Genomic DNA, 15,632 nt, shown 5'->3' with positions numbered 1-15,632 from the left:
TTATTATTATTATTTTTTTTTTTTTTTTTATTATTATTATTGAACTAAATGCTAGCGCTATAGATTCCTTTTTTATGTTTGCATTTTAACATGCGTTTTATGTCCAGCTTCAAGAATTTTTCTTAAAAGGAGAAAATCTTGACAATTCCACACATCGAGGGAGTGAATGGATGAAGGGTGAAAGGAATAAAGACATTTGTTAAAGTATGCTAAAATAAGTACAGTACTTATAAGAACAAATTTGTTTGAAAATTAAATATTAAATGTAAAACAAACACGCTTACACACACATCTGAATTACCCAAATGGGGTCTAACAAAAGTTATTATTTAATTAAATATTTCCATTTATTTAATTTGATTTAATAAGTTTAAATTGTGCCAATTTAATTGAATACTGAAAATAATAATAAAAAGTGTATTGCATTAATTTGATTTATTCTATTTAATTTTTATAAAATATATAATGTAAAATGTTCAAATTTTTATCACAAATTTGAATAATAATAAACTGTGTAAATTAAAAACAATATTATGTTTTGCATTTCTTCCTCCTAACTGTATCGAAATTAAACCAAACCGTGACTTTTGTGTAACGTCACACCACTAGCGTATATACACACACACACACACACACACACACACACACACACACACACACACACACACACACACACTGTCCTTTTTCTGTATTAATAATGCTATTTTAACCATTGAACATTTTTAATCATTTAAGGCATATTTTTCTAAAATGCCTTTGTGACAATTCCATTTAAATCACAAGTAATTTTATAACAATGTGCCATAAATAGTTACATAACAAATTTATGGCTTGTCTGCTAGTACTGCCGGCTGACATACACCTAAAATGCATGAGTTTGTCACACCAGTGTAACTGTACTGACCAAGAAAATACATGGCACAGTTCTATAACTCTGTTTGGTGAAGACACCTGCAAACAAACTAGAAACATAGACATGCCTGCTATTTGCTAACACCTTACCATATGTAACCTTTTAAATACATTTTGAATAATTTATATGTAAAAATAAAGGTTAATTTTTTTTTTTTACATCAATTTGTTTAATTGTGTAGTTTTTATTTAGCTTTAGGACAGACAAAAATCTGATCATATTTCAGGCCACATTTTTGTAGAAATAAAGACAATTCTAAAGGGTTCACAGACTTTTAAGCAGTACTGTGCGTATCTCAGAGTCTCTTTAGGACAATTATTTTAAAGAGACATATAAGGCAAAAAATGCCTTGAACTGCTGTTTGTAGTAAAGTTGACAATGTTTGATTACAACATTGAGGACATGGCACTGAATTTAAGAAACCACTAGCCAGATAAGATTAAGTAAGCTAGCTACTTGAGGTAGATAATAGGTGAAATAATACAATGTAAATTGTGTTGATAAATAATTAGAAACTAAACATGATACAAATTCGTAGTTAACTAACTTCACTGATATGGTGTGTCTCACTCAGGGACCTATGATACTCAATTCTTTCACTTTGAGCCAGAATTTAATGAGTCCATACAAATTCCCCAAGCCCCGAGTAAGACACTTCTAAAAAAAAAGCACTGACTGCAAGTTAGTATTCACATATTTGTCAGGTAAACTCAGCAGCAACTTAAATATGTTTGTTCTTGTTGTTTTAAATGATTTATCGCACTCACTGGGGAACACATTCCTCTCTTAGAGAAAGACCCTTGTAAGCATGAAACTTAACTCAAATGTCACTTGAAATGGCATTAAAAAAAAAAAAACAGAAGAATAAATGAATCACTGCAAGAGGATATGACTGACACAATTATGTGGGTATGAGACAGCCCACCTGCACCTCACAGAGTTCTTTCATGTGGTCCCAATTTACTAACTGCAGAGTTCTTAATTTGCATGGTTTCTATTTACATAAAACCTACTTATTTGTTGTAATGTTTCGTGAAGTCATGTACAGATACATAACTAGACTGGTTTTCATTCATAACTAGCTGTATTCATTTCTAGAGCAGAGAAACAAGCCTTCTAGCCCCCTTTAGCTCAAAAGTAGTTTTGCTTATAGTCAAATTCTTCTTCACAGATTTGTATTAAGACCTGATGATAATTTAACTAATAATTTACCTTAGCCATAGCAAAATCTTTTTTCATCAATGGAACCAACATTTTGAACAGACCTTCCAAACCCAAACTATACTAAGTAGGGGTACTGAAAGGCCAGTCCCAGCCTGATGGACAGACAGTAGTAATGCACATAGACTAATGGATTTCCAAACACGATTTGAATTAATTGATTAATCAGTTAATTAGACAGAGCAATGTTTAGTGGATCTGAAGTGTAGCTATTAACTTTAGCTATTAATTTAATGTACTGTATACAGCAGTGGCAGGCCATGCATTTGGTACCTGGGCCTTCAGTGGGGACTTACCTGACTTAATCCACCTCTTAATACCACCACTATCACGTCGCAATTATAGAAACCATCAATACTCCCGTTAGCCTTCTTGCAGCTCCATCCTTAGCTTCTTCTACCTATATACCCTATGTCCCTTCTCTGCACATGTCAAAAACATCTCAATCTAGCCTCCCTTACCTTGTCTTCAAAATGGCCTACATGCGCTGTCCCTTTAATAAACTAATTTCTAATCCTGTCCATTCTCGTCACTCCCAATAAAAATCTCAACATCTTTAACTCTGCCACCTTTAGCTCCTGTCTTTTAGTCAATGCCAATGTCTCTAAACCATACAACATAGCAGGTCTCACCACATTCCTATAAACTTTCTCTTTCACTTTTGCTTCTCTTTACTCTACTCTATACTTCTCTAACACACTCTCTATTACTTTGCACTGTTGACCCCCGAGTACCTGAACTCATCCACCTTCACCACCTCCTCCTCCTGCAGATACACCACTGCACTGCCCTCCATCTCATTGACACATATGTTTTCTGTCTTACTTCTACTGACTTTCATTTACCTCCACCGCTCTAGGTTCTTCTCAACATGCTCCCTACTCTTGCTACAAATCACATCATCCGCAAACATCATAGTCCATGGAGACTCTAATCTTGTCTCGTCCGTCACCCTGTCTATCACCACTGCAAACAGGAAAGGGCTCTGAACCGATCTTTGATGCAGTCCCACCTCCACTTTGAACTATTCTGTCATTCCTGCTGCACACTTCACTGCTGTCACACCGTCCTCATACATACATACATACATACCCTCACAAATTTTTTTGCCACACCTGACTTGCTGAGTTCCTGAATGTGTGGTTTACACTGGGAAGCATGGAGGACTAATGTAATGTTGATGTTAACGGGCGCTTTGAGGATGGATTGGACTGTAGTTAATGTCAACAGTCTCCTACACTGACTCAGGACTACTTTTCGCTTCTGATTATCATCACTGTACCCTGCAACATCATATATCTGCTACAAATTGACATTCGGTGCAACCCAGATGAGGATCGGTTCCCTCTTGAGTCTGGTTCCTCTCAAGGATTTTTCCTATCGCCATTTTGGGGAGTTTTTTCTTGCCACAGTCGCCACCGGCTTGCTCATCAGGGACAAACTTACTTATAACGAACATATTCACTTTTAATCACCACATTATCTGTGTAAAGCCGCTTTGAGACACTGTTCATTGTTAAAAGCGCTATACAAATAAAAATGAATTGAATTGATGTGGCTGTGCTTTGCTGGTGACCATCAGATTTGCATTAAGTGTGACCACAATTTGTCAAGATGGAGTGTGATATAGTTCCAAATCAGATGACCTGGCTTCCACCATCACCTGATCAAAATCTAAACATAAGGTGGTTTGGGACCAGAGAGTAAAGGAAAAGCAGCCAACAAGCTGTCTATACATTATATATATATATATATATATATATATATATATATATATATATATATATATATATATATATATATATATATATATAAGTTGCTTTAGAAGTTGCACATTGGCTAAAGTAAATCCAATTTTGATCTAAATCCAATCTGCATATCTTTAGTATTGTTGTTTGAGAAGATACTAAAGAAGATACTGATATGGTTGCTAAAATGTGAGATACTATGTGCACATATATATAATTATTATTTTCATTTTTTTAATTATTATTATTTTGGTTTTGGTTTTGGTTTTTGCCAAACAGTTCAATCCAAAAAGAGTTTGCAGTTCAGTGTTTGGAGGTTAAATTAAATTTAATAAATTTGTATTTGTATAGCAAATGAACATTGTCTCAAAGCAGCTTTTCACAGATAATGTGGTGATAAAGAATTAATAAGAATGTTCTAGTGGCAAGGTCAATTTTGGTATCATCAGACAAAGGCATCTTTCTTGCCACCCTGCCATACAGGCCATGCTTTGTGCAAAACTTGAGTTTATTTCTAAACAGTACTCAGAGGCATAGCTAAAGACTTTGACAGTATTTTCCCAACAATGATGAATTATTTGCAGTACCATGCAAAACCTACAGTGGAATCTTCAAGGAACAGCTGGTTTTGTTCTGAAGTAACCACAACTGCTACAATTCATGTCAAGTGGGACGGTAAGCATAGTATTTTATCTGGAAGTTAATTGGTTGCACTAAAGCATGTTTATAATGCAGATACACTAATTATCTGATATCTCTTTATAAAGCAACAATGCTCATTTAGCCAAACTTCCTTTGTGCTTGAAGATATTTGATGTATCTGTTTGACTGACAGCACTGTCTAAGAAATACTATCACAGAATGTTTTGCCTTGATTGTCTGCCTGTCTGCTTAGTTACCTTTACATTGTAATAATCGCTTGTCCAATACCTTTAATTATTAATAAATTATTTTTACTTATTGTATAGAATTTTTTTTTTTCATTTGGCTTTCACTTTTAATTTTGCAAGGCTTCTAATACCTTTTTAATCTGTCTCACATGTAAAGCCACTGATGGCAATATGTGAATGCTACAAACCATGAATATCCATGAGGAAATAAATGAAAATGGGGCATTTTGATTCCATGCAACAAGGCTGATTTCACCCTCGAGCACTGACACCAGCAGAGAATTGAGAGTGCTGTTGCTAGGAGACAAGGTGCTCTTCCTGTGGAGCTTCTCTGGTTTGTGCAGATTGATGCAAAAACCATGCGCTCAAAATCACATGTTGGTATGTACTCATGCATGTGGAATAAATTTTTCCTGCATTGAAAAACACCTTCCAATCTTAATTAAAGACAATTTTAAAAAGCTAATTTGTAAGAATGAAACAAAAATAGTTGGCGGTCTATAAATAATGCACAAGCAGTTTCAGGTCAACTTGAAATATTTATTTTGCAATTATTATTGCATTTGTACAATTTGCACAATATTAGGTGTCACTTACAATAGTAACCAAACATAGGAGCATTGCAGGGTGTATATAAAAATGAGTACCATTACCACTTACTTTACAACTACCAATCACAAATGAACTACTTTCCTATTATTTATTTAGTCATAATTTATTTTTGCTCAGCATAAAATATATACATTTTTGGGAAAGGATTAGAACTTATTATAATTATAATCAAGGGTACAACAAAAATAAAAATCCATAGTTAAAAAGAGCAACAACAACAACAACAATAATAATAATAATAATAATAATAATAATAATAATATTAATAATAATAATAATAATAATAATAATAATAATAATAATATAGAATGAGTGTCAGAATCTTTTAGTTTCTTCTCTCATGGTCTGGCTGAGGTGTTTATTTGGGATGATTATAAGAATTCTGAACAGTCACAGGGTAGAGTAAAGGAGTGGCAATTCCCTGGTCTGGTTTCTCAAAAGCACTTATCAAATTCTTCACTTTACGAAACAAGCGTTTCTGTTGACCAGCTGCAGTCTGCAAAATCACAAATAGAAAGCATTGTTACTGATACTGGCTATTAAAAAATTACTGTAAACTGAGATGATATGAGCATAAATAAATAAATAAATAAATAATGTGCACACCCAAACATACCAATGTATTTGTGGATTTGCAGTGCTTGCTGGCTTACTTTCTCTCTAATACTGGTTTTGTTCATTTTCCTATTTTTGCCACCTCCACATTTGCCAAAGCACAAAATGGAAACTGTTAAACTGAAACTTTGTTTGCAGTTACAATTTCCATGAAGGGTTACAAAATTCTTTTTTCAGGAAAATAAGTCACCTATTATACATTATAAAATTAAGCATTTCACATTCATGCAGATTAAACTTTCTTTTCGGCTTCTCCCGTTAGGGGTCGCCACAGCGGATCCTCCGCACGTTTGATTTGGCACATGTTTTATGCTGGATGCCCTTCCTAACGCAACCCTCCCCAATTTATCCGGGCTTGGGACCGGCACTAAGAGTGGCTGGGGATGGTTCCCTGACATTCATGCAGATTACTACTACTAAATAATTATTACTAGATTTAACAATGTGACTTTATGACTTCTCAAAGACATTTAATCTGAAATTGTCAGATTAATTGTCAGATTGTCAGATTATTCAGATTGTCAAAAGTTTTTTTGCTGGACAATAAATTTTTTTTTTATGTATTATAAAAGCTGCACTCGCATTTGCTTCATAATATCTGCAATTCTATATGTAGGTAACTGGTTAAATCCTAAAATTCCGGAACAAACACATTTTTGTGCTGTGAGGTTTTAGTAATGACCATAATTTATTTATGAATTTATCAGCTATAATTATTTATTTGTTGCTCCTTTGTTTAGTTCATCTCAGTATATTCCAATTTGTACATAACTTGATGTGACAAGTGTAAAAGATTTACCTAAGAGATTATGATTTGCGTATTTGAATGTTGAGTATACTTAAAGGGAATTTATTCACAGCTCAGCTGATATATAAAGTTGCTGATTCAGCATGCATGAACTAATATAGAATGCATGAATGCATTGTGTGTGATTGGTTTGTGCTTAGAATTCGAGAAAATTAACTACGAAGTGAAAAATAAGGTGCCAACCAGTTGCAATAATTCTTAAAAAAAATGAAAGATAGCTTCAGAGGTGCAGTTTTTGGGCAGCATACACAAAGTGTCCAATTTTCACATCCTTATTTTTAATTACAATATTATCCACTATTATCCACAATATTATCCATTTCTAAATTTTTGTGCTTGTAAAAGGGCCACAAACTATTTATTTTATGTTTATTTATAAAATATTGTTCCTAAAATCTACATTTTAAGATAACTACTGCAAAAACACATTTATTTTACAACAAACATTAAGTAATGAAAGTAATTAGAGTCTCACCTCAGCTGACCAGGAGCCTGCATTGTCTTGCTGTATGCGGTAAGTGTACACATAGCCACTATACCTGTCAATGTGAAATGAAACTCAAATTAACATATTTTAGTAAAGGAAATTAGGAAATGAAGTAAAAAAAGTTATTGTTTATGATGAACTTACAGAACACAGAGACAGTAAGAACCAGGGACACTTTCACTGTCTCGTATTAAGTAACTGCCATTCCTGCCAGCCTCACCCAGGCGCCTCTCACACATCTCTCGGCCGATGGCCCCATGATAAACAGGCAGCGATTCCATTGTGCTGCTTGTTGCGGTTCTCTGCCTTATCTCAGAAGTACCAAGAGGTAGTGGTTCCATCTACAGGAAATGACGTGAAGGCAGGAAATAACATCAAAAGACAAAAGATGTTTTCCGAAAGAACTGTTTGTGCAAGTGAGGAAAATGTCAGTTAAACTGGTTGGTTGTGAACTTAGGTGAGATAAAGCACATTCTGTTTTAGTACACGTCTACAAACTTTACTACATTTTACTCCTTATCAGATTATGCATTTACCTTACCTATATAACATTGACTCTATTTGAAAGTTGGGAATCTATCACAATATGCATTATGATACTTAATTTATCAATCTGTACTGCAACCTGCTGTAGTATATACATTTCTTATAGCATAAAACAAAATAGAAACAAAGGAGGTCATCATGGAAAACAGATTATGTTTTGCCTTTAAGTATTTCTTGAAATAGCGTTCAGAATAGTTTATGAAACTTAGTTGTACTTGGTCAGGTTTCTCTTCAGATGTTGTGGCTAGATTTATGATTAAACAGTTTTTTGCAGCCTTTTGTGAAATGGGTTTTCAACATTATACTCAAATTGAAAACATTGATCATTTTTAATAATTTAAGCCACACAGATACTTGAAACATTTATTTCTTTTGAGATTCAAACTTGCATTATTTCAATGAAACAGAGTTTTATTTTAGGCATCATTTTAATGTAATGAAAATGAGTTTGTGATAAAACATGATTTTTAAATGACGGATTTTGTTTCATTTGAACCACTGTTTCTATTGAAAGTAAGAAGAAAGTTCATAATGCATTGGCAGGTAAAATGAAGTTACTTGTTCTGTGTGGCATTTAATCCTCTAAAAACTCATGCTGTTCACCACAAATATCTATTCAAGCTTTCTTGGCTGTTTACTAAAAAAGCTTTCATTAGCATGGAGGTCTTCCAGCTTGGTAAGAGAATACAGTTTTGAAGTTGAAACTTGGTTATGTTTGATGCTTTATTCTCGTATACTTACTGCTTTTTTCCTGATAATGCATAGTTATTATAAATAATCTATAGGTTTTTTTACTGAAAAAAGTTTCTCTGTTGCTTACAATACCTAATTAAAATGTTTTATGTTCAGCCAAATGTTATCATAAATGTGAATCAGAAAGCAAGTAAGAAGATTGTATAAATTTAATAAAAAAAAAAAAAACCAATAAATAAGTCAATACATTTATAAAAATGTGTTAATGGTAAAGAAAAATTCATGTTTATCCTTTTTCATTCTTTCTCTGTGCTGACGTGACCTTGACATCTGCTTCTTAAAACCAAGTTCAATGGACGACAAAAAAAATTTAATTCTTGTGAAATGTCTTCCTCTAATGGCTGTACAAAAAAACATTTTTTAAAGATGTTTCAAGGAACAGGTTGTTTTACAAGAATATCCTACTATATACAGGTGCATCTGAATAAATTATAATATAATAAAAAAGTCGATTTATTTTAGTTATTAAATACAAAAAATAACGTTTTTTTTTTATTTTGATGATTATGGTCTACAGCTAATAAAACCCCAAATGCGTGGTGTCATACTCTAATCTGCTAATTAAATCCACTGTGTTCTATCAAGTCGAAGGTCAGCACAGCCATCTACCAGGAAGTTTTATGCCATGCCAAATTGAGGCAAGGTAAGGCAAAGGAGCCCCTACCAAGTATCTAGTACAAAGTAACTAATAAATGAACATGTAAAAGGAATGCATCACTTGTAGCACATAGATGTTTTTGTGCATTGTGGCTCTTGAAGCACTGACCAGCTGCAGTCCACTCCTTGTGAATCTCCCCCAAATTCTTGAATGGGCTTCGTTTCACCTTTTTCTACCACATTTCTACCACATGACCTTTTGTGTCTTACCCTCCATGTGCAGGGTGAACCAAACTGAGTTCTGGAAACCTGAACCAGACTGCGTTCTGGAAACCTTTGTATTTGTTTGGATTTAACTAGCTGACTAGAGTGTGACACCATGGGTCTCCAATATTTAACTTTTTCACAGTATACTTTTCTGAGATACTGTAATGATTTTTTACGTTTTGTATTGAATTACTAAAATAAATAAACTTTTTAATGATATTCAAATTTATTGAGATGCACCTGTAATATATATATATATATATATATATATATATATATATATATATATATATATATATATATATATATATATATATATATATATATATATATATATAGCCAGGTCTAAATATGGCCTTGTGTTATTTATAACTACCTGAAGTTATGGCCTGTAGACAGACTGAGACTGTGAACATTATGGTTTACACTTCCGAAACCAACCCCTGCTGTGCTTACTGAAGGCAGTGAAAGGTTTAAAAAGATCAGAAACCCCACGAGGAGTTTTGACTTCAATTGTGGACAATGTTACTGCTTATAGTAGAAAAAATATACAGCATTTTACTTGTGTGCAAAACATATTGTTTTGTTTAGAGTGTTTACCATAATCCTAGGCAAGATGTGTATGTTTTCTAACAAGCCATTGAAATTTGGTTCTATTAGGGACAGCTAGCATTTTAAAGAAAGTCTCTATTAATAAGCATAAACATTTAGATATTAAAAAAAAAAAAAGTGTATATTTGTACACATTGAAATTACTGTTCTTAAAGCAATTACACAGCAGCAATTTGTGATGAGAGCATTTTCACTGTTTTTTTACAACATACATGAGGCTGAATACTACTTACATAAAAAGTAAAAAAAATAATAATAATTATATATAGGGGAAATTATTCTGTTTAATCTAAGGCTGTCAATCAATTCAAATATATAATCGTGATTAATCGCATGATTGTCCTGAGTTAACTCTTTATTAGATGCAACTTAATCGCATATTTTTATCTGTTCTAAATGTCGCTTAAAATAATACTTATCAAGTTTTCACTACTCTAACATGGACATGGACATATATGGATTCTTTATGCAAATGTATGTTTATTATTAATAAAACTATACTCAAAATGTTTTGAAAAAAAATTATGGTGTTTTATATTACGTAAATCATCATGATACCAGTCTGGACTTTTGCTGTTTCCACACAGAAGGTTAATGAGGTGATACCGGAGAAACTGCACCTCTTATAACTTTCATACAGATTACATAATCAGAGAATGTTTGCATTCGTTTTGAATTGGTTTGATCTGTTTTGGCTGACCTTTTCTCATGATGTCCAGCTTTTCTTGAATGGCCCATCTTTAAAATGTCATTGTAAGTATATCTGTGACCAAATCAATTTCTTCTTATATATCAGCCATTGTAAAAAAAAAAAATACAGCTATTCAATCCACACAAATATATTTGAGTTTGTACAGTTTGCTACAAATGTGGGTTGCAGTAGTCTGCACTGTGACCATCAAATAAAGGATGTGAAAATACTGACATGACTCGACACCTTCCAGGGGGCCTTAGAGTGGTCAAATCACAATCTGATTGGTTAATGCAAGAGCTTTAAGCAACATAACTTTTTAATCTAACAAAAGCCTGCACTGTTAATTTCTGTTTGGTCTTATGGCACTATCTGATTTGATGGTTGAAATCGATACTTATACTCTGTGGTGCAGCAGTTCATCCGAGAGAAAAGCTATGAAAACAGTTGATTAATGAGAATAATTTAATACATATTCATGGAAAAAAATATATTTAAATGTAAGTCAGTGATTCTGATAGAGTTTAGACCAGCAAAGAATGCCTTGCTGGTCAACCACTGATAGGATGTCTTGGGATGTGGTAACATAATTTTTTTCTTTCACTAGTAATAGGAGACTTAAATCTGTTCCAGCATCTGTTTTTTTTACTTTACAAAAGCGCAACATTTTGTTGTTATTATGAGTGTGTACATAAAGTAAAAGTAGACCCTTAACATATTCGACTGATGTGTTGACTTGGCGCATAAGTAAAACAAATGTTTACTGATTGAAAATTTTATTTCTGACTTTATTTATTTGTTTTCGATATCTGAGCAAAGAAAAGATATCAAGAATAAATGTGTGTTGTGCTGAAGGTTTTAATTTAGCCTCTTTTATATTTATTTATTTATATTTTTATTAAAACTGGTCAAACAGAAATGCATTAATCGCCTGTTAATATAACCAGTACTGTTAAAATCAATTTGCATTTTGAAAACCTTAATTAATATATTAATACAAAACAAATGTAACATTTTGTTACCTAATAAATGTATCCAATAAATGTATCCATAAACAAAAAACATTTGGGTTTCATGTGAACTGCTGTAACAGACTTACAGCAGGGTTACTATATCTGATAGGGCACTATTACAGTTGATCAGAATCCCCTACACCCCCCTCCCATTTCACACAGAATTATTTTTTTGCTATTTTCTATGTCCCTTAATTGTTTATTATTATTATTATTATTATTATTATTATTATTATTATTATTATTATTATTATTATTATTATTATTATTTTAAATAATTATTGTTTTTTTTTTATTTGCAGCTTTTTATGCACTTAAATTTTTTGTTTATTAACCACTTTTTGCAAGGTCTTCCCTGCTCTCCCCGTGTATTCTACACGTCATGTGGGTGCTCCAATTTCTTCAGCATTCACTAAAAACGTATTTGTGATTATAACCAATTAATCGTCGGTCATAATCTGCAAGTTATTTCAGTTTAATCAATGGTTAATAACATGGTTATGAAATTTATAAAGTTTATTTTAGAAGGAGAATATTCCAAAGATGGAAAAAAACATCGGCGCTACATCCTGAAACAGAGCGCCTCGAATTTCTGCATGATTGCTAAGTAATTAGCAGAGAAGAAAAAATATAACAAGGTTGTTAAGGACATCACTATGTCTATAAAATAAGCATAATTTAATCAATATATCCATCAATATATTTCTTTTCAGTGATTTTGTCAACCTTTCCATCAGATTGTTTGCCCACTGCTGCCTGTAAATTCGACTTTGCTAATGCCAGTAAAGTTACTTGAATGTGAACATGTCGATCACGGATTTTTAAAAATAGAGCCACATTTATATATTTTGAAATGTCACCCTAATCACACTAAATCTATACTTATTTCGATTACTTTTATGTGACTGATTAATTATTTATATATATATATATATATATATATATATATATATATATATATATATATATATATATATATATATATATATAGCTAGTATGAGTAACAAAATGTTTTTTTGTACCCAGATTTGATTAAAAATAATTGAAATATTAATTTCAATTCAAATTCAAATTCATATTCAAATTTCAAATATTAACACTTAAAATAAAATTTAAACCATCTTAACTTTGGCAAAAAGAAGTCTTTGATAATGCCAATATCCACACTATGTGGCAAAAAGTTTTAGCATACCTGTCTTTTGTCTCTCATAGTTAAAATGCACCTATGATAAAAGTTACAGGCCTCTCTCATCTTTTTAAGTGGGAGAACTTGCACAATTGGTGGCTGACTAAATACTTTTTTGCAACACTGTATATGTTGCAGAGATTTGTGCTCATTCAGCCACAAGGGTGTTAGTAGTCAGGTACTGATGTAGGTAAATTGAAGAGGTCTTGTGCAATCTGTGTTCACATTAATCCCAAAGGTGTTCAATAAGGTTGACTTATAAAGAATATATTTATATAGCTGGCTTTGTGCACAGGGTAATTATGCTGGAACAGGTTTAGGTCTCCTCCTTGGGTCTAACTATTTGGGGATGATTAACATATAGCTGTGTTAATCTTCCCCAAATAGTTAGCACAAAGTTGGAGGTACACAAATGTATAAAACGTCTTTAGAACTGGCAGCATAAAGTTTTTCCTTCACTTGAACTAGCAGACCCAAACCTGTTCCAGCATAATTCCCCTGTGCACAAAGCCAGCTATATAAATATATTCTTAATGAGTGGAAAATCACCTGCTATAGACCTTCAACCTTACTGAACACCTTCGGGATTAATGTGAACACAGACTGCACACCAGGCCTCCTCACCTCACCTTCATCAGTACCTGACAACTACCACCCTTGTGGCTGAATGAGCACAAATCTCTATATATACATGTACATATACAGTGGGGCAAAAAAGTATTTAGTCAGCCACGAATTGTGCAAGTTCTCAAAAGGGCGGCCAAGGCTCATTAATGCACATGGGAAGCAAAGACTGGTCCGTGAGGTCCGATCTACCATAGCTCAAATTGCTGAAAAAGGTGATGTTCAAATGTTCAAAATGTGCGCAGTGAACAGAGCAAAAAAAGAAACATTGACCCAGATTATTTAGTCAATATGCAAAGTCAACATTGAGCATCTTAAACACCATCATAAGGAGGCTCCAAGGATACCTCACAAATTGAGGTGTCAACAATTTGACCCCTCTCAGCCCCCTAATATGACCTCATCTCTTTCACCACCTGCAGATTCCTTTTCACCTCCACCTGCAAACTTCTCTAGCTGCTGACTCCTCTCCTCCTGCAACTGCAGACTTCTCTCCTCCTTCTACTGCTTACTCCTCTCCTCCTGCAACTGCAGACTCCTCTCATCATGCAACAGGCCAATCATCTTATGATGTTACCTCCTTGTATCTTGGATAAACTAACTCTGAACAACAAGTCTGTTTAAATAAAATAAAAAAAAAATTATTTATGCTTGTGTCACATCTATATTAGACTACTGTAACGCTTTACTGTCTGGGTGTGCGAGTAAGTGCATAATTAAGCTTCAGTTAGTTCAGAATGCAGTAGCAAGGATCCTCACTAGATCTAGAAAATATGACCACATCATTCCGGTTTTAATGAGTTTACACTGCTCCCAATCAAATCTCGCATTGATTATAAAATACTACTACTGACGTATAAAGCACTTAACAGTCTCGCACCGCAGTATCTGAGTGAACTTCTGTACCAGTATGATCCTCCATGCCTACTTAGATCAAAAGGTGCAGGCTATCTGTTGGTCTCTCAAATAATGAAGACTACAGCAGGGGGCAGATCTTTCTCTTATAAAGCCCCACAGTTATGGAACAGCCTTCCAATCAGTGTTCGGGACTCAGACACAGTCTCAGTGTTCAAGTCGAGGTTGAAAACATATTTAAGTCTTTTATCAGTATTCTTTTTTTTCTTAGGTAAAGGCGCAGATCTGGAGGGATCATGGATATAGTGTTTGGTGAACTAGAATATTTGTATGGTGTCGTCCGCTCACTCTCACACGTTCACTCAGGTTTGTTGATGGTGGTGTGGTGGGTCGTCTCTTATCCCAGAGATCCCTCATGTTGGTGTTACGTTCTGGGTCTCCTTTTAGTTATGCTGCCATAGTGAGTCTTTGCCGGAGTCCAAACTGCACAGTGATATTAACTTTCATACAACAATAAAGACATAATAATCCATATCCTTCTCTTCCTGTCACCCCTCTTCTCTCTCTCTTTCTCTCAGTCGAGCTAAACATGCTCCTGAGGTTCCAGTGACCACTATTCCTGCCCCTCTCCCCTCCATGGATCTTCCCACTTCGTCCAGGCCTGACTCTGGATAGGGTTCTCTTCGACTGGAGGCCACTCTGTGCAGCTCGGGACGGTTTCTCATCAACGCCTTGGGTGGTTCCATGAAATTCTGCCGTAAGAACGGGCGCTTTGAGGATGGATTGGACTGTAGTTAATGTCAACAGTCTGCTACACTGTATAAAAATGTACATAATGTACAAATGTATATTATTATGTACATTACACTATACAATAGTATTAAATGGTACTTACAGTATGTTTTACCTTTGTGGTTAAAATAATTGGTTACATTAATAAAACACATGAGGACACTTGAAATAATCAGACGGGTGTGTCAGGCATTATCAACCATATAACAGTAGGATAATTATTCTGATGGATGTGTGGAGAACATTTAAGTTATTCTGTGTGAAATAGAGGAGGTAACGGATTTTGATAAACTGTAATGTGTCCTATCAGATATTTTGACCCTGCTATAAGTCTGTTACAGTTCACATGAGACCCAAATGCTTTTTAAGATATAAAACAGAGAGGGTTAGGCATCACCTGAT

General features: G+C 33.8%; 1 protein-coding gene across 1 annotated transcript; it reads right to left on the bottom strand.

Annotated features, from left to right (window-relative positions):
- Positions 1-5,291: 5,291 nt before the first annotated feature.
- On the bottom strand, positions 5,292-7,797 carry sh2d1ab (SH2 domain containing 1A duplicate b). Its single transcript, XM_083561412.1, has 3 exons — positions 7,439-7,797; positions 7,283-7,346; positions 5,292-5,880 (listed from the first exon to the last, which is right to left on the bottom strand). Exons 1-3 carry the CDS (start codon positions 7,633-7,635, stop codon positions 5,743-5,745), a joined length of 399 nt encoding a protein of 132 aa, XP_083417538.1. The 5' UTR covers positions 7,636-7,797; the 3' UTR covers positions 5,292-5,742.
- Between the last annotated feature and the right edge of the window lie 7,835 nt (positions 7,798-15,632).

Source organism: Silurus aristotelis (genome assembly GCF_946808225.1).
Source record: "Silurus aristotelis genome assembly, chromosome: 14".
NCBI classification, from domain to species: domain Eukaryota; kingdom Metazoa; phylum Chordata; class Actinopteri; order Siluriformes; family Siluridae; genus Silurus; species Silurus aristotelis.
Note: the sequence above shows the minus strand (reverse complement) of the source record. Positions and strands in the feature narration are given on the sequence as shown.